This window comes from Neovison vison, chromosome 9, assembly GCF_020171115.1.
Source record: "Neovison vison isolate M4711 chromosome 9, ASM_NN_V1, whole genome shotgun sequence".
In the NCBI taxonomy this organism is placed as follows: domain Eukaryota; kingdom Metazoa; phylum Chordata; class Mammalia; order Carnivora; family Mustelidae; genus Neogale; species Neogale vison.
Window position 1 is genome coordinate 36063722 of NC_058099.1, and position 18250 is coordinate 36081971.

At 38.8% G+C, this 18250-nt stretch overlaps 1 protein-coding gene across 1 annotated transcript in view; it reads right to left on the reverse strand.

Moving 5' to 3' along the window:
* The window catches only part of LOC122916719 (phospholipid-transporting ATPase FetA-like), a gene marked incomplete at its 5' end in the record, with an annotated part of 62802 nt that overhangs the window by 41564 nt on the left and 2988 nt on the right, over positions 1–18250 (reverse strand). Inside the window, 8 exons of the mRNA XM_044264141.1 lie at positions 1581–1669; positions 4125–4283; positions 5289–5371; positions 6455–6525; positions 6898–6970; positions 11947–12008; positions 13576–13674; positions 14567–14680. Of these exons, the coding sequence (XP_044120076.1) occupies positions 1581–1669; positions 4125–4283; positions 5289–5371; positions 6455–6525; positions 6898–6970; positions 11947–12008; positions 13576–13674; positions 14567–14680 (750 nt within the window). The remainder of the gene's footprint in view (positions 1–1580; positions 1670–4124; positions 4284–5288; positions 5372–6454; positions 6526–6897; positions 6971–11946; positions 12009–13575; positions 13675–14566; positions 14681–18250) is intronic.

Here is an 18250-nt window from a genome sequence, read left to right on the forward strand (position 1 = left end):
ACAATCTTTTTTCTTCGTTTACTTTCTTGTTTTGCTTAAGTATACATACTACGAGCTTCCTAAGAGGAGAGACATGATAAATGAATAAAATTTTCTGAGGCTTTACAATATGGATATTTCTTTATACTTGAATTTTATCAACAGTTTCCCTAGATTTAGAATTATAGGTTACAAGTAATTTTCTCACACACCTTTGAAGGCATTGAGATTTATCTTCTGCTGTTGCTGTTGAGAAGGTTAATGGTATTCTAATTTTTGATCCTGGTATATGACCGTTTATTCTTCTCCGGAAGCTTATGGGGTTTGCTTTTTAGTTTTAAAATTTCTTCATATGTGGCTATCTGCCTTTTAAACAGGACTTGTCCCTCTAACAGATGTCAAGTGTTGTCACTGACCTTCAGATAGGTAAATAAGTAGGTGAACCTTCCTGGGCATATGGGAAACATCTTGTTTTTGAAAATATTTTAGTCTAGGCTAAATGACTTAACTTAGTACCTAAAAATACATGTTCCTAATACTCTCAGAGGTGTATTTACCTATGTCATCTTCCTGAATTCTCAAGTGTGATTGTCTTCCTCATCAAGAAAACAAGAAATGTCATTTTGTTTCAATTGCTGCAAGCTATGCAGACAGTAGAAAGAAAAAGAGTGTATACTAGCTTCTGGTCTCAAAGCTGAATGAACTTTCCTAATTGTCTAAAACCCCATTTACTAAATCCAGACGATTTAGGGAAAAAAAAGTGATATTTATCAAAATTAATAAGGGAGAAGAGGCAGTTTATAATTCAGATATTAATGAGAGATATACAGAAAGAAAAGACATTTTTGAATTTCCAGTCTAAGCAATAGAGTAAAAATAAAAATGAAAAGTCATTGAATTAAGTATAGGCACCATTGAAATTGCTGTTATGCAAACAAGTCTATATCTAATAAGAATGAAGGTAACCGGTATAGGGTAGCACAGAAATCTTTAATTTAAGTTTCTGTTACCAAAGCTATTATTGTCTGTTGAGTGTTTTTCAAATTTCATTTCTTAGCAGCAGAATCTATTTTCCAACTGAAATTTTACAGAACAGATAAATATTAAGCTGCTCTTCTTGAAGTACAATATCAGGATGAGGGGGGCCAGAACAAAACTCACTTGATCTTTTCAATCCTCCCTAGGACAGACCTTAGACTCCTCTAAGGAAACAGTTTGAAAATCATCTTGTGTTAAGTAAGGTGTTCTATTGGTCTAAGTAAAGTTTTCTTAAAGTGCTCATGAGTAATACAGGCTATGAGGAGATAAAAATGTGTCAGTGTCTAAAGCAGGGTCCTTGATCCATTCCAGAATCACTAATCAGAGCACGAAATCTTAAACAAATTATGATTGTCATCTACAACAGAGGTGTAAACTAAAGAGAGACTCCCTTGTCAACCAGCTCTGTTCTTTTCTGCTTCTGGCATTAGGAAATAGCATACCCAAAACTGCTTGAGTTTTTCAAACAACTCAAGTTAGTGGGAAATGCCAGCTACTGCCATGGAAGAAAGGAGGGAAAGCATGTCTATTTGTAAAGAAGCAAAAAAATGTCTTTAACTTACCCAGAGCACAAGGACATTCAAGAGATGGTCCATGTGTGTCCGCTTAAAGGTAGACTTTCCACAGTTCTGCATTAATTTGGTGTCTGGTCCTAAGTGAAACAGGGAGACCAGCTCTTAGAATCACTGAATATACTCAGAGGATTGAAAATGGATTGAAATATACACTTAATGATCACCTGATCAAAACTCTCACCAATGGCAGGGGATAATATAGGTCTGGAGAAAGGCTTGCAGTTGGTGCCAATAACTAAAAAAATGTACATTTTGTTTCTAAGGATAATCCCAACTATTTCTGCAAAGTACATCAATGTTGACCCCTTTTTTTTGCAGCACCTTAGGCAGTCTAATCTTCCATAGATGAGTTAAGTCAGAATAGGAGCCCCAGGGTTTTTTTTTTGTTGTTTTTTTTTTTAAGTTTTAATTTCAATTCCAATAACTTAACAAGCAGTGTTATATTAATTTTGGGTGTACAATACAGTAATTCAACACCAGGAGCCACAAACTTATCATCATCATCGTCTGATTTATTTAGCTTAGAAAAGAGATTTTTTGATAAGGAGCTTTCCACCTTCTTTTGACGAAACCCTCTACTGGGCCAGGCTCTATTTCAAGTTTCTAATTGGGAAAGGAAGAACAGAAAAGGCAATGGCAGTGATTTCTTCTGTGGTGGAAGCTTTTCTGGGGCTGAGAAAGACGGTATTTCTTCACAATAGGCAGATGGCAAGTAGAAGTAAAGAGTTTTAGTGGCCAATGGGACTACAGTTGGGTATTACTGACCAGAAATATGACTGTACATAAAATGTAAGAGGTTTAGAAGAAAGTATAAGCATTAATTTCTCTGGTTTTTACCACCTGATTGTTATTTTTACATGTACTCTAATGAAGGAATTTCATTAATGTTTACAGATGAGGGAGCTGGAACTTCCCTAATAATGTGGGCAGACACTGAGAATACAGGGCATAAGCTAAGGCATTTCATGAAGGGCCTGAAGTCATGAGGAGTTTGTCTCAGAGGCTGGAAGCTACAACGGACAGGATCTTCCAAGGGTCCTTAGAAAGAATGACCCTACCTCATGTTTCAAGAAGGATGTGGAGATCAAGGTAGAACCTGGGAATCATGTAGCAGGAACAGCAACTAAATTCTGAACTTCAAGATGTTCTTCTTTTTTTCTTTTTCTTTTTTTAAAAAGATTTTCTTTATTTATTTGACAGAGACAGAGAGAGAGAAATCACAAGTAGGCAGAGAAGCAGGCAGAAGGGGAGGGAGAAGCAGGCCCCCTGCTGAACAGAAAGCCCGATGCAGGGCTTGATCCCAGGACCCCAAGATCATGACCTGAGCCAAGGGCAGAGGCCCAACCCACTGAGCCACCCAGGCACCCCTTTAAGATGTTCTTAAGTGGTATCAGTTCTCCTTTGCTCTCAGTTTCCCAAAGCTCCAAGAGACTTCTCACTAACATTTAAACGAAGAGTTAATTTTTGGTTTGCGCTAAATTTGTGCTGGTTGGCAGCCTCACTGCCATTGCTTTAGAGAGAAACCCTTTGCTGAAAAAATGAGCTTTTTCTGAATGGCGATGTGTAGGAGTAGCTGCTGAAGTACAGTGAAGAAAATAAGTGTACGTCAAATCTTTTGAGTTTGGAGTTAGTCACCCTAGAAGCTGTCACTATAACTCAAGAACTAATGAAAAAATTCCACCAAGGCCTCCCTAGACTCTCAAGCTTCTCTCTAGGGTTTGGATCTCATTATTTTCTGTAAAAGTGAGACATCTAAGATCCCCCTGTCTAAGGGTGAATTCTTTAGAAGGGGAGCTATGAGTTGAATATTCACCATGGTAAATCTTCCTTGATGCTTTCTTTAGTGTTCCCCATCCTTTAACTATGGTTGTCATCATCAATGCCCATTGTCACCAATGCCCATCATCCCTAAGGGCACAGGGTGGCACAGAAACTTCCTCCCTTTCCAAACACATTAAAATCCACCAAAAACCCTTCACCAGGTATAAGGGATTATGGTTCTAAATGACATCTGAGGAGGGGCCACTGCTAATGATTCACATGTGCCTTTTCTGTGGCTTGAATCCTCACATTTTGTATTCTTCTCCATAGTGAGCACCGTGTGTATTCTCTCCTGGGAGTAATCCACATATATACACTCTTCTTTCCTATGTTCCCCTCTCACATGGTAATTCCATGTGTACTCTTTCTATATGTTAACCTTCTCCTGTGTCCAGATATGATTAGAAAGACTCATAAGTGCCTTATGGTATTAGAACACAAAGACTTCCTTTAAAAAGGCAGAGCTGATAATGTTGGCAGCTCATTTCTTGGCGGGGGGATGTCTTTTTTTCTTTTTCTAAGAAGAAAAGTTTTTTTTTAAATATTCCATCCTCTCGTCTACCCATTTATCTACCTCCCTTTCTGTCTCAAAACCATGGTGTATGTACATCTGAGTCCCATATTTACATCCTGGAAACTGAGTGCTCATAAATTGATCATGAATGGAGTATAGCAGGTTGGGGGTCTGACTATGACTCTCAGGAGACGTACCAGTATAAATCACCAAGCCATAGCACCAGTCTGTATTCCTGATGATGCAGCCTCGGAGTAGCAGCTTGTCATGGTCCAGGGTGTAGTTTTTTCCCTTAAAAGTCAGTATTCCTGTGAATTTGTCCAACTTGTTATTGGGAGACTCACACCTTACTTTTCCTGAAGAAAAATGAAGGAGTAAGAGTCCAGGCTCTGTAATCTTAGGCCTTTCCTAATAGTAGGCTTAACAGAAAAGAGGAAAGAATACCTCTCTTTCAAAATACATACACATCTTTTCCTATTCTCTCTCAGCTGCTGCCCACTTCTCACCAGCTTCCTTTAGAAAGGCAGACAAAGATTTCTGGGCACCAAAGAAGAGTAATTCTGTATGTGACATGGGTCATCCAGAGAGAGAAAACCCCACGTGATAACTTATCACCATCAGTACTGACAGATCATATGATCTCTGAATCTGAAGAAATTAAAAACTACTTAAAGCAAATCTAGTATTTTTCTCAAAGTGGAAATAATTTGTTTTTTTTTTCCTGATTACTAAGTAATATATGTCTTTTGTAAATACATATACAATACTAAGGAGGAGAAAGGAGAAAGTAAAATTGCCTGGAGATAAATGCTATTAATCTTTTGAAGTACATCCTTCCAAGTTTTCTACAGATGTACTTGTAAACATATATGCTTCCAAAAACAAGCTTATGTTATTTATTTATTTAAGATTTTATTTTTTAACTTGACAGACAGAGATCACAAGTAGGCAGAGAGACAGGCAGAGAGAGAGACAGAGGAGGAAGCAGGCTCCCTGCTGAGCAGAGAGCCTGATGTGGGGCTCAATCCCAGGACCCTAAGATCTTGACCTGGGCTGAAGGCAGAGGCTTTAACCCACTCAATCCCAGGACCCTGAAATCATGACCTGGGCTGAAGGCAGAGGCTTTAACCCACTGAGCTACCTAGGCGCCCCAACAAGCTTACGTTATATACACTAAGCAGAGTTGACTCTAATAGTTTTTTTTCACTTAATGATATGTTCTGAATATTTTTTCCATGTAAAAAATATCAACTTGCATATTGTTCTTAGTAAATTATGAAGTTAGTTAAGTTACTGTACTTTATTTAACTAGTCCTCTACTGATAAACATGTTGGGGGGGCAAACCTACTTCCTAACTCACCATCAAAAGAAGACAGCAGCCCCAGGTTATCTTCCAAGTTACTGGTAACTGAGATGGACTGCTTCACTTTCAGGTTGGTTTCACTAAAGCAAATGGCACAGAGTCACCAGAGCACAGGACACATGCACAACAGCAGCAGGGGTCCAGTTTCTCCCACTTCGTCATGGGATTTTAGAATATAGATACTGCCAGTAAAGCTTGGACTACAGGTTTGAGCTGTAAGAGTCACATCTACTGTTCTCTCTCAAGGTCAGTATTGAGGTAGATGGCCCCACAAGGAAGCCAAGTGTTAGCCCACTCAGTCCCCTCTCCCTGCTCTCATTCCCTGCAACACACCACCTCTACTTCGACCAATCCATGAAATCTTCCTGGTCAGGTGCTCTTGATCAAGCTAAAGAGACATCACAAAACAACGTGAAGGTGGCACCTGCTCCCTTCAAGAATAAGGAGCAGGTCTTCGTAAGACTGCTGCACACATTTCCAAGTAAACATACTCCTCACTTCATAAATAGTTATAGGACACATGAAGGAATCCCAGTTAACCCTTTGTTGATACAGGAATGCATAGAGACAGAAACAAAAATGGAAGCCACATTTCAAAAACCTTGTGCGCACCAAGAGGAATAGTTGTAAGAATGCAATCGATAGAAAACCCTATAGGACAAGCTCTCTGAAGATGGCCTCTATCTTCCTAAGACCTTAGCTTTTGCATGTTAATTAATCTCTACCTTAAATCCTTTATAGAACACGGTATTTTATCAGTAAATAATTGCATCCATGCTCATCCTCCCCACCCCCTTAACTCCCACTGGAAACTTCGGAACTCTTAAAAAAAAAATTCTGAAATTTTACAGTTCTATTCACCTCTTTCCTATCACTCAGCATTACTGAATATAGCCAGAGTGTCTCCAGTTTAGAGATTGAGAATATAGAGTTTATTTGTTCAGATTCTGCACCCAGTGGATGCTTGATTATTGCTGTTAAGAGCTCAGTCTTAGACTTGAGGTCCCAAGGGCCTGGCCTCCTCTTTTCGCTTATCTGGATATTTCTAGCATCTTTGGCACTTCCATCTGAGAATAAAATTCATTCTCTGCATCATGCTCTCCCTCAGTGAGATATTAAGGTGGCTCAATTGTCCTAAATGACTGTCAGGAAGGAACACTTACCCATCCAGTTCTGCTGTTTCTATATATGTCAGACCATAGGGCTCACTGCTAGAGAGTAATAGCACATCAGCCTGTGGTCAGAAAAGTCAGAGAAGGTAAGGAAAGCAGGAAGGCAGACTTTTAATATTACAGGGTGACAAAAGCAATTACCTCATGAACAGATATTCATCCTAAAAATTTTATAGATACTTGGTTTGTTCTCTTTGTCTAGGACCCACTGCTGCTACCACACACAGCCCCTCCTGAAACAAGTCATTCTTTATCTGTAGCTATGGTGAGAGACAGACAAAAACAGGCTTCTTACCACAGGAACTGTTAATCTCTAGATGCAAAGTGAGGCAGACAGAGGTCGCCAAAAGCAGTGGCCTCAGCAGTGCTAAAAGGGTTCCTTTGTACTCACTCAAGTCAAAAAAGAAAAAGCCACAGCCCAAAGAGGTACTCACCGTGACAGGCTGATTATTTTTTAGTTTTATTATATCTCCCACTTGAATATTCATCCATTTGTCTTCCTTTATCCTGTAAGAAAATGAGCCCTGAATGCCTGCTCTGAGAATTTCTCCACAGCCCTGCTTTGACAATCAAGAAATAAAAAAGAGAAAGAAAAAAGCTGAGATGAAGTCAAGACTTATAGGAGAACCAAACTGGTTTGTGATGAATCCTTGCTGTAATCAAGAATGGGGCCCATTTCTCTTGACTTCAGGTTATAATGATTTTCTAAAACTCTATGGCACTTGTAGTCATATGCACACATAATTATTCTTTCACTAAAAGGAATATGCATATTGTAAATATGTATATATGCATACGGTAAAAAATAGTTCAACTAATACAGAAGTATATAAAAGGAAAAAGTCTCTTCTCTCCCCTGATTTTCATTCTGCTTTTCAAGGTAGCAACTGTAATTTTTTGTATTCCTTTCTAGAAAATATCAATCCAGTAATACAACACATACATTTAAAAGTTACACACTAGATACATAATTTGCTACACTTTGCATTTTTTATGTCTTGCAGAGCACTTATAGAAGATGTGCCTCACTATTTTTTTTGGCTCACTATTTTTGATAAAAATATATTCTATCATACAGCTGTACCAATTTTATTTACTTATGTTAAAATTGGATTGTTTTATTTTTTATTTTTTTTTAAGATTTTATTTATTTATTTGACACACAGAGAGAGGAATCACAAGTAGGCAGAGAGGCAGGCAGAGAGAGGGGGGAAGCAGGCTCTCTGCTGAGCAGAGCCCAATGCGGAACTCCATCCCAGGACGCTGAGATCATGACCTGAGCAGAGGCTTAACCCACTGAGCCACCCGGGAGCCCTATTAAAAAAAAAAAAAAATTTAAAGATTTTATTTATTTATTTGACAGAGAGAGACAGCAGGAGAGGGAACACAAGCAGGGGGAGTGGGAGAGGGAGAAGTAGGCCTCCCACGGAGCAGGGAGCCTGATGTGGACCCTGGGATCATGACCTGAGCTGAAGGCAGCTGCTTAACAACTGACCCACCCAGGCGCCCCCGGATTACTTTTTTAAAAAAAATTTCAAGTTAGTTAACATATAGTGTATTATTCGTTTCAGGGTAGAGTTTAGTGATTCATCAGTTGCATATAATGCTCAGGGCTCATTATATCAAGTTTTCTTAAAATTGGATTACTTTTGACCCCTCAAATCCTCACTTCCTACAAAAGGCAGATGGCAGTAGGAGCAGATTCTACAGTAGTAACTGGCTCTCTCCCCTTCTCTTTTTTTGTATCTCAATTTCCCTAAATGCATAGAGGCCCTAAATCTTTCTGAGAAAGAACTAAGCAAGATAGACGCAGTGCCATGAGCATTTTGGAAATATGAGCTACCTCTTTGCAACAATTCTGTTATGCTAAGCACCCAAAGATGTGGCAAAGAGAAGGCATACCTGGATGCCATTGCTTGTTTCACCTTCAAATGAAGCCTTGTTATCTGTAGGCATGACATACATCACAACTTTGCCAGACACACAAAGGCATGGGTTTTCTCAGAATGCCTTTTCTGGGAAGATAGCTTCTTTAAGAAGGGCCAAATTTCTTTTATCAAAAAAAAAAAAAATCTTTTATATAAATTCACTCTTTCTCTTAGACAATTTTCTTCCAGTTCCTGGGTTACATTTCTTTAAATCTTTTTACAAATTCAATTTTCTCTGCCTGTTATTATTTTTAATAAGATTATTTATTTATTTTTGTGGGGGAAGGGCAGAGGGAGAGGGAAAGAAAGTTTTATGCACTCTCACAACCCTGAGACCGTGAACAGAGCCAAAACCAAGAGCTGGAGGCCCAACCAACTTTGCCACCCCTCCCTGCATGTTACAACACAAATGTAAGACTTTGTTGTAAAACCACTATTTATACATCCTTCCCTTGGTTTCAAGTGTCATCTTTACGCAGATAAAATCCTATACCTTTACTTATTTTTGTTACTAATTTTCGAATCTGCTTTATAGTTTTGTAAGGGAGTAGCTACAAGACTTGCAGAAAAACATCTGAATAACTGTTTTGCTAGTTCTCTGGCATTCTGTCTGCCATGATTTTCACCAGTAAAATGTGGCAAGAAGGGCTACACCATTTGGGCTTCTCCAAAAGATTTAACAGCTTATATTTTATTACATAGGAGCTTCAAACTATTACCATTTTTTTCCCCTGGACATTATAACAATCATGTGTCCCAAATTTAGGAGAAGGAAAGATACTGCCTTTTGGTTTAAAATATTAAATCCTGTTATGCCATAAGAATACTTTCCGGGCATTGCATTCTAACTTTTGGTTTAGAAAATACAACCCGAGAGCTAGAGAAGGCAGGGGTTTGACTCCAGAGGAGACCAATCACATTACAGTCTCTTTTTTTGGTGAATGGTACCTCCTGAAGTTCTGTGACATAATGGTACCTTTTCTACTACCAGCATTTAGAAATGCTAGATATGCTAAGGCAAACATTCTTTCAAAAGTAAGGCTACGCTTACCACAAAGTAAGGAACCAGGAGAAACAAAACGAAACAAAACAAGGATCTCAAATCCAAAACAGTCAGCATGTTCTGAAGCTGTTCTTGCTCTGAGTAAAGGAAGGAATTGCCAGTCTTAATAATTAGTGACTTGAATTTTAATTTAGCCCACTGAGGGACAGGACATGAAGCCTTAGGATCTTGAGAGGCAATGAGTTGGAACTAAGAACCCCTTATAAAGCCAGGACTCTCAAAGGGCAACACCTCTAGGGAAAGGATAGTCTAAAAAAAATTCAAACCACTGGCAAGAAAGTTTGTCTGTCTTACTCTGGAGGGTTGAGCGTCAGACAGTAGAGAACTCCCCCCTTAAGAATGTATAGCCTAATGAGGTATGGGATTCAAATTTATAACTCCTCAAATTGGTCTCAGTAGGTGATATCCTTGAGTTATGTGGCAGAAGCAAACACATAACCCTCAAAAGGGATACGACCTCAACTCAGAAGATTTAGAATTCTTATAAAGAAAATTCCACTAATGATGTGCTTGTAACCAAAATTATTGAGAAATGAAAATGGCAGAAATCACAACTTGCAAAACAGACAAATTTTTCAATAGCAGTTCTATTCAAAACTATGTATTCTAGAAAAAGAAAGCCACTTTCTGGAATACAGACTGTTTGAACAACTAGCTTCACTGAGTGTTCAATTAAACACTGGCTTATAAAGTCTAACCAGGGCCCTACTTCTGCCCTCCCACCCTAAAACCACTCTATGACAGATTCTTTTTAGTCTTTTAGTCTTCTTCTTCTTCTTTTTTTTTTTTAAAGATTTTTATTTATTTATTCGACACAGAGAGAGACAGGAAGAGAGGGAACACAAGCAGGGGAAGTGGGAGAGGGAAAAGCAGGCTTCCTGCTGAGTAGGGAGCCCAATGCAGGGTTGGATCCCAGGACCTGGGGGATCACGACCTGAGTGGAAGGCATACACTTAATGACTGAGCCACCCAGCAGTCTCCCTCCAACAGTCTTTCAAAACCCAAGTGCTCAAACTACTTGAGGAGTTCATTTGACTAAATCCATTTGGTCAGTAATTCCCTAGCCCTGAAAATTTCTAAGACACTGAGTTTTTGTCTTTTCTTTTTTTTTCTTTTTATTTCCTTCCTTTCTTTCTTTCAAATTTTCTTTTTAATCACAATTGACTTTTCTGGTGGTGTCTTATGAGAGACAGACCAAAACACTTGAGGAAATAATCCACCTGGAATAAGAATGAGCTGTAACGATAAATAACAGGATTAGATACCCAAGAACTTCACGTAGAAGAATTATGTGATTAAAACTACAGCTCCTGGAGGTTCTATAGGGCCACTGTGAACAAAGACTGGACTTCAATTTTGAAATTCTTCATGTTTGTGCTTATTTACAATCATGTTACTGCACATACTCGTCATTTTTTCCTGTTTTACAATCTCTATTTGTTGAATTCTTCCCATTCCTTAAGGCCTAGCACAGACATTAGCTCTTCCAGAAAGTCTTCCTTGATTCTTTTAACTAGTTATGATTCCTCATTTTTATTAATTCTTATAATTTTTTGTATCTTTTATGATAGTCTCCATATTTTGTTTTACATAGGAATTATGTCTGCCTCTGTATATTCCTGACAAAGTAAATTGCTTGAATTTTGTAGGACATCATCAAATATAAACACAGACTCATTGACAACACTTTAGACGGTTACCACCAAACACCACAGGAATAGGGTCAACACCAATACTTTCTTTATTTTTATTATTTTTTTTTAGCCAATACTTTCTTTAGATTGTTAATGAAGATATGACCTGATCAAAGGTTATATAGTATAATGGCCAATAAGCCATGCCAGAATCTAATGATGTTCTAAAGGCACATATCTCCATGCTGACAACTACATTAATAATAATCACTTGTATGTCATAAATTGTTAATTACCTTAATATATATTATTTCACTTTCATTTTTGCAACATCCTTCAAGGTACAGAATATTATTTTCCTTTATAGATAAGAAATATGAGGCTCCCATCCAAGTACTAACCAGGCCCGACCCTGCTTAGCTTCCGAGATCAGACGAGATCGGGCGCGTTCAGGGTGGTATGGCCCCTGGGTGGCTCAGTGGGTTAAGCCGCTGCCTTCGGCTAGGGTCATGATCTCAGGGTCCTGGGATCGAGTCCCGCATCGGGCTCTCTGCTCAGCAGGGAGCCTGCTTCCCTCTCTCTCTCTGCCTGCCTCTCCATCTACTTGTGATTTCTCTCTGTCAAATAAATAAATAAAAAATCTTTAAAAAAAAAAAAAGAAATATGAGGCTCAGAGAGATCTGAGGTCACACAGCAAATTCAGTGTATGCTAGATCTAGAAAAAAATTCTTATGTTCAACCTTGGGTTCTTTTCACTGTTCTGAATTACCTTTCCAAAGAACCCAACACCATCAAGCTTTAGCAAAGACAACCCTTTCCCAGAACTGAGCTACCTAAACTGGTTTCCCTATGACTTACCTGCCATTCATCACCACCAGAACAGAACGGTTGTTGACGTGATTGTCATTTTGGTGTCTTTTCTAAAATTACACAAGAAAATGTTCAGGAAATAGGCATAGAGCAAACTGCATGTAGAAGGTTAGTATTCTGAAATACTACCCAAGGTAATACTCCTTATTTATAATTTTCCTTTACCTCCCGAGCCTTTCTATCATTAAAACCAGGGTAAAAGGTTGATTGTCTCAGAGAAGCTGGGAAAGAAGGTCAGAAAAAGAAGAGAAAAGAAAGAGACAAAATCTTGGCTTTAAATATCAAAAGCCAAATTGGGGGAATGAGAACAAGCATCTTAGTTAAAGCCATAGAGGAGAGAATGAAAAATGAGGGACAGGACCAGAGTCCCTGTGAACACCTTGGTAGGAGCAGGGAAAAGCTAAGAATTCTCAAGCATACCTCCACTACAGTCAACACACAGAAGCTTCTATAGGAGATGAACTAAGGAAAGAGCAACAGAGGTCTTCTATTCAAAAACCAAATAGAAGCGTATGTCCTGATGCTCACATGAATCTTCTACTTCCAGGTGAGATTACTCCCTGGAAAAAGGCAGGATTATGAAGAGGAGAGGGAGAATCTTTAATTTGTCAGCATGCTTATGCTAAAAAAAGTAAATTCTAACCCAGAAGTAACTGGGTTACCTTGAATTGGCAAATTTAGCTTTCAGCTCTCATTAAAAAGGTTTGGAATGGTGGGGTGGTAGTTGTGAGATATACTGAGTTTAGCTGTAGAGAAATAAAGTCACATTTTGTACATCTGAGTTTTGACTAAAATTTCAACTACTACATGGCTAATTATGGATTTAAATGAGTTGCAGAGTTAAAAAGCTAGAGTAACATCAAGCTCACAAACTTTGGTCTAAAAATCTATCCTGGCAAAATCAGAAGGACTCTCTTAGGGAAGCTGGAGGCAGGTCAAGAGGTCTGACTTCCCAAATCCCACTAGCAGGCTTGGTACTGGGGCTTCACTCTCACTGTTCTCTGCCAGGCCTGCTGTAAGACGCAAAAAGGATGCCAAGCAGCTCACTGTGAGCCAGTTTCTCCCTCCAAGACCAGGAAAGCAATTGGCCTCTGTTTATGTCCTAAGGAGTTCTAAACCCAAAGGGTTCCTAGCTGTATATAGCTTACAGAAGTGAAGGTTGGAATGGGAAGTAGGGAGAGCTAGAGAAGAGAAGGGGAATGTGGAAATGGGGGGAGAAAACTAAGAACAGAACAAAGAGGGAGGAGGGGACAGAGGGAGGAAGGGAACAGGAATAAAAAAAGGGAGAAGGAGGAAGATGAGCACAAACTTGAAGAAAGCCAAGTGAGGGAAGAAGTGGGTTATTAAAAAGGAGCTGGAAGAAAGCCTGAAAGCGGGCTAAATGGTGGCAGAGGAAGACAAAGGTCTTGCACTGCCACTTTCTGGCCATGCATAGACCACCAATCTTGAGGCTAAGGGAATTACATTTTCTTCTGGGATGGATAAGAAAGCAAGGAAAGGAAACATCTCTTTCCATACAGTGCTTCTTCCTTGCACTAGGTAATTCTGGGAAGCCTTTTTTGACCCCCAACCCAACTAGGTACAGTGAAGGACTAGGAGTCCAAAAAGCCACTTCACCACATCATCGATGGCATCCTTCACTGCTGTTATGGATAGCACCACCATCAGGGGTATCACAGTCGTGTACCACGCCAAGGGGGAGATCTGGGGAATCAACTGTGAGAGGGAAAAGGAAGAAACTTGGCTCAGAAAGCTTAAAGGACAATATATTTCTTACCAGCACCAGCCACCCCCAAACTCTTTTACTTCCACAGGTTCATAATAGATTCAGTGATCCTAGTTGCTTTCCACTGTTTTGGAAATATAAGTATTATAAGTAAATATATAATATAGATATAAATATTTTGTAAACATCACCAAGAAAAAAAAAAGAGGGAAAAAGTCACCAAGAAAGGACAATAGGAGATAGTAAGTTGCCAGCTATCTGTCCCCAAATCCACTACAATAGTCTTTTTTTTTTTTTTTTTCACTACAATAGTCTTGATGGGCTATTTCTCCTCTGATGATGAAGGTTCTGGTGAGAGGTAAGGGAGAACTGGGAGAGAAGAGTGAACATTGGAAAACCACATCCCCTCCTTTATCCCTCAACATAAGGGGAAAAGAGAAAATCTGTTCCTCTCTCCCAATTTGGTCCAGAACTGCCCTGCTTCCTCGCCCTGTGGTGGTACTCCTATGTTCTAAACCATTCTCTTTCTCAGAATTCCTGCATGTTAACTTTCTGTCAGGGAGGCTGGGAATGAATGAGAAATGGAGTTGTAGTTGTGGTTGGGGTGAAGAGTCTGTGACCTCCTGTGGTCAAGCTGAATTGTGGCCATGCAGGCATGGTGAGGGAGCTCTCCTTCCTTGGGATTCAGTGATCTTGTGTCCTTCCTTTTGTAGAGGTTTATTTCATCCCACCTAATCCTGACCACAGGTTTTTTGTGATTGCCCAGACTTTGCCTGTTATTTAAAGAGACATTTCTCAGTTTAGGGAAAAGGACTGATTACGTAACCAGATCCCAGAGACAGTGATAAAATACTCTGTGGAAAAGATCCCAAAAGTCAATACCTGTAGGAATAGCAAAATGAGGAAATATGCATTTGCAAGTCTCTGGAATTGTTCAAACAGGTTCAGGGGCAAGAAGTTAAAGACACTGTATCTTGAGGTCTTGATGGTATTGTTCTGTGAGTAAAAGAAAACAAGCACAATTAGAGGAACAAAAGACCCCACCTCCCAGTTTTAACAAAAAGCACCAAGACCACTCCCTGAAACAGAAAAAGCCTCTGTTCTTCTACCATGGGGTGAGGGGGAGGGAGGGAAGAAGTGTTTGTCTCCCACTTTTCTTGGAGACCTAGAGAATGCAAAGAAGGCAAGTCTGATCAATATGGGAACTTTTTGAGGCATGGAATTCTTTGTTTATTGATGTTATTAATAATAATGATGGGGAGCCTGGGTGGCTCAGTGGGTTAAGCCTCTGCCTTCAGCTCAGGTCATGATCCTGGGTCCTGGGATGGAGCCCCACATCAGGCTCTCTGCTCAGCAGGGAGCCTGCTTCCCCCTCCCTCTCTGCCTGCCTCTCTGCCTACTTGTGATCTCTCTATCAAATAAACAAATAAAATCTTAAAAAAGAATGATAATAAAATCAACAATAAAAGCTTACATTTATTGAATACTTACTACATGCAAGGCACTGTTCTAAGCATTTTATATGTAGCAGCTTATTTATTCCTCACAATAACCCTATGAGGAGAGGATGTATGATCACTTTTTGAGGATGAGGAAATTGAGGCACTGAGGTTATATGCCAAAGATCACAAAATCAGTTGCAGAGTTGGGACTGTGCTGTCCCCTGAGCCCCAGTTCACTTGTATAGCTATCCAAATGCCTTCTTTTCACAGATTCAGACATCCTTCAGTGTCATCTGACCTCACCCACTAGTCCTTCTCAGCCCTAAATAGTAGGCAACTCTGCCATTTGTATTAGCTCTACTCCAAAGCTCTCAAATGAAGTTTTTCTAAGCCTGGCAAATTCAGTTTGGTGTACCTTTATGTACTGTTTTCAATGCTGAAGGATATAAGGTGCCAAAAGCAAATTACTCTTTCAAGTTGAGCCCACTAAAGGTGTTCCCATACTGATCCCTGTCAGCATTGGGAAGTCACTTGCCTTTTAACTGTCCTGACAGCCTGAATAGTTTTGGTTTACATGTGAGTTAGGATTTTGCTGAGTGAAAATGGGAACTTGCTACCTCTTTAATTCTGATTTCAAGATGTTGACAGGATCATCTTTGGGTCTTCGATCATTTGACTTAAGAGGTCAGAGCTTGAATATAAGAGCTCAAGAAAAGCAAAAGAATAACAATTTTAACCAAACAATTTCCTAAAGATAAGCTTCTCCCCTACCTCCTCCATCTAGAAGGCCAAAATAAGAGAAAAAATCCACATGCAGTCCTGGAGTATAAATATTGCTCAAGTATGAAGAATTTTGCTGGACTATGCCTTGGGAAAGCATCAGAGACCTTTTCTTGGAAAACAAAAACCATTCAGTCCTAAGTCTAAAACTTGCCCAGGAAGGCTAGATAGGCTCTTTGGTCAAGACGTGTCTTTCTATTTTCCTAAGGAAGAAAAGCTAGTAATAGAGCTTAGGAGTTTAGAGATCCAAGTTACAACTAAGATTTCCTTGGTGTTTTCTCTATGATTTTCCAGTTTGTAATCAATCAAACACTATAGATTTCTCAAGGCTTCTTCTGTTCATAGCCCTATTCTGGGCTATACTAGTAGAGGCTGAAAAAAATTAAATATCTATCCCAGAGAAGCTCATAGGTCTGTCTTGAATGAAGTTCTAACTAAATGATCTCTATTAGCCATTCTAACCCTGAGAAAATGTTCTTCTAACATAGAAATAGCTTTCTTTGATCATGAGATACTTTAAATTTTTCAGTGTCTAAGTACAGAAAGTTCTGAAACTTGGAACCAAAGACCTTTTCTGATCTTCAGCCTTACTGAAGTAGCAAGCTTTCACTACTGATTGTCCATTTGATTTTATAACTAATTATTGTATTTCAGGTTTCTACCCACTTGGTAGCATTTGTTTAGTAAACAAAGACAAAAGCCTTGCAGATTCTATATCAAGACAGAAATATCAGTATTTCTTTACTAACTTGGCAACCAGAGTGTTCTGTTCTACATCACACCAGAAGGAATATCTAAAGAATGTAGAACATCTGTTTAACTATGAATTTCTTCCATGTTCAGTTCTTTTTTGGCAGAGGTGACAAAATTTAAGCATGATAGAGGTGGTGGATTTTGGTTTGGGCTGTTTATTTAGGTAGTAAAACCTGACTGTTGGCTAAATGAGGGAATAGAGGAGAACATAAGGCCAAGGCCACAATGGGAATCAGAAGTTAGAGGCTGAGAAGAAGAAAAGGAATATGACTGGATAAGAGTAGAGAACAGGAGAAAATCAGTAATTTGCCATGGATATGAAATGGTTGTTAAATACATAAGAAAAGGTATTTATTCAGTAAATTTATCAAATGCCATTTTATGTGCCAAATATTGTGATGCAAACTGTGGATACAGAGATGAACGAAACTTGTACTCTTTCCTCAAGAAGCAATAGTTTCTTGCAGAAAGAGAGACAGTATTATTCACAACTATGTCTAACTCCCACAAGCACCATGTAAGGTGAATTAGGCCCTTTTCACAGATGAGGAAACTCAAGAACAGAAAGGTTAAAAAACATGACTAAAGATGCAAAGTTAGTAAGGAGTAGAGCTGTGCTCAAACTCAGGTCTGTCTAATGTCAAAATCTAGTTTTATTGCATTATAATGTCTCTCATATATGTCTAAAAGATAGAAAGGGGGAAAGAAAATCTGCTCCCATGGCCATACCCTGAACATTGTTATTATCCAGAACCTCTCTAACTCAGAAATCATAAACTAATGTCCTACAGAGACTACAAATATGTATGGCTATATATGTATTTATACACCTACCGCTATAGATAGATAGATAGATATAGCTGTACATGCACAAAATAACATGTATAAAAACGTTCCTTGTAACTATAAATGACTAGAAACAACCCAAATGCCAATTTTAAGAAACTGGTTACATAAACTATGCTAAAACTACATAAGAAATACTATGCAGGTGAAAAAAGAAAAGAAGGAAAAAGTTATTATGAAAACATCTCCAGGATATCTGTAAAGCTTCTGAACAGTTTAAGAAAGCGGCTTTGCTTTATTTACACAAAGAAGCACTGATGAATATACAAGAAAGTAAAATGAATAGTTCTCTACAGGGAGCAGCGGTAGGCAAGGATAGGTGCTGGTGTATGAATTTGAAATATATATCTCTTTATGAGTTATTAATAAGTAAGTGAAAAATGAACAACCTAATAGAAAATGGGCAAAGAGGTAGTTTCCATAAAAAGAAATACAAAAGGTTAATTAGCATGAAAAGATTACTGAAGTCACTTGAAATTAAGAAAGAATAGATAACAAAACATCATTTTTCATTCAAGAGCCCCGCAAAGGTGAAAAAGATTGATAATATCTAGTCTGGCAGCAATATGGAAAAATGAGCAGTCTCTACTGTAAGTAGAAATATAAGTAGATATAATCTTTTTAGAGGGAAGTCTGGCAATATGCATCACAATTTTTAATGTGTTTTTCCTTTGACCCAGCCAATTCATTTCTAGGAAATTTTCATAAGATATATTCACACAAGGGGCGCCTGGGTAGCTCAGTT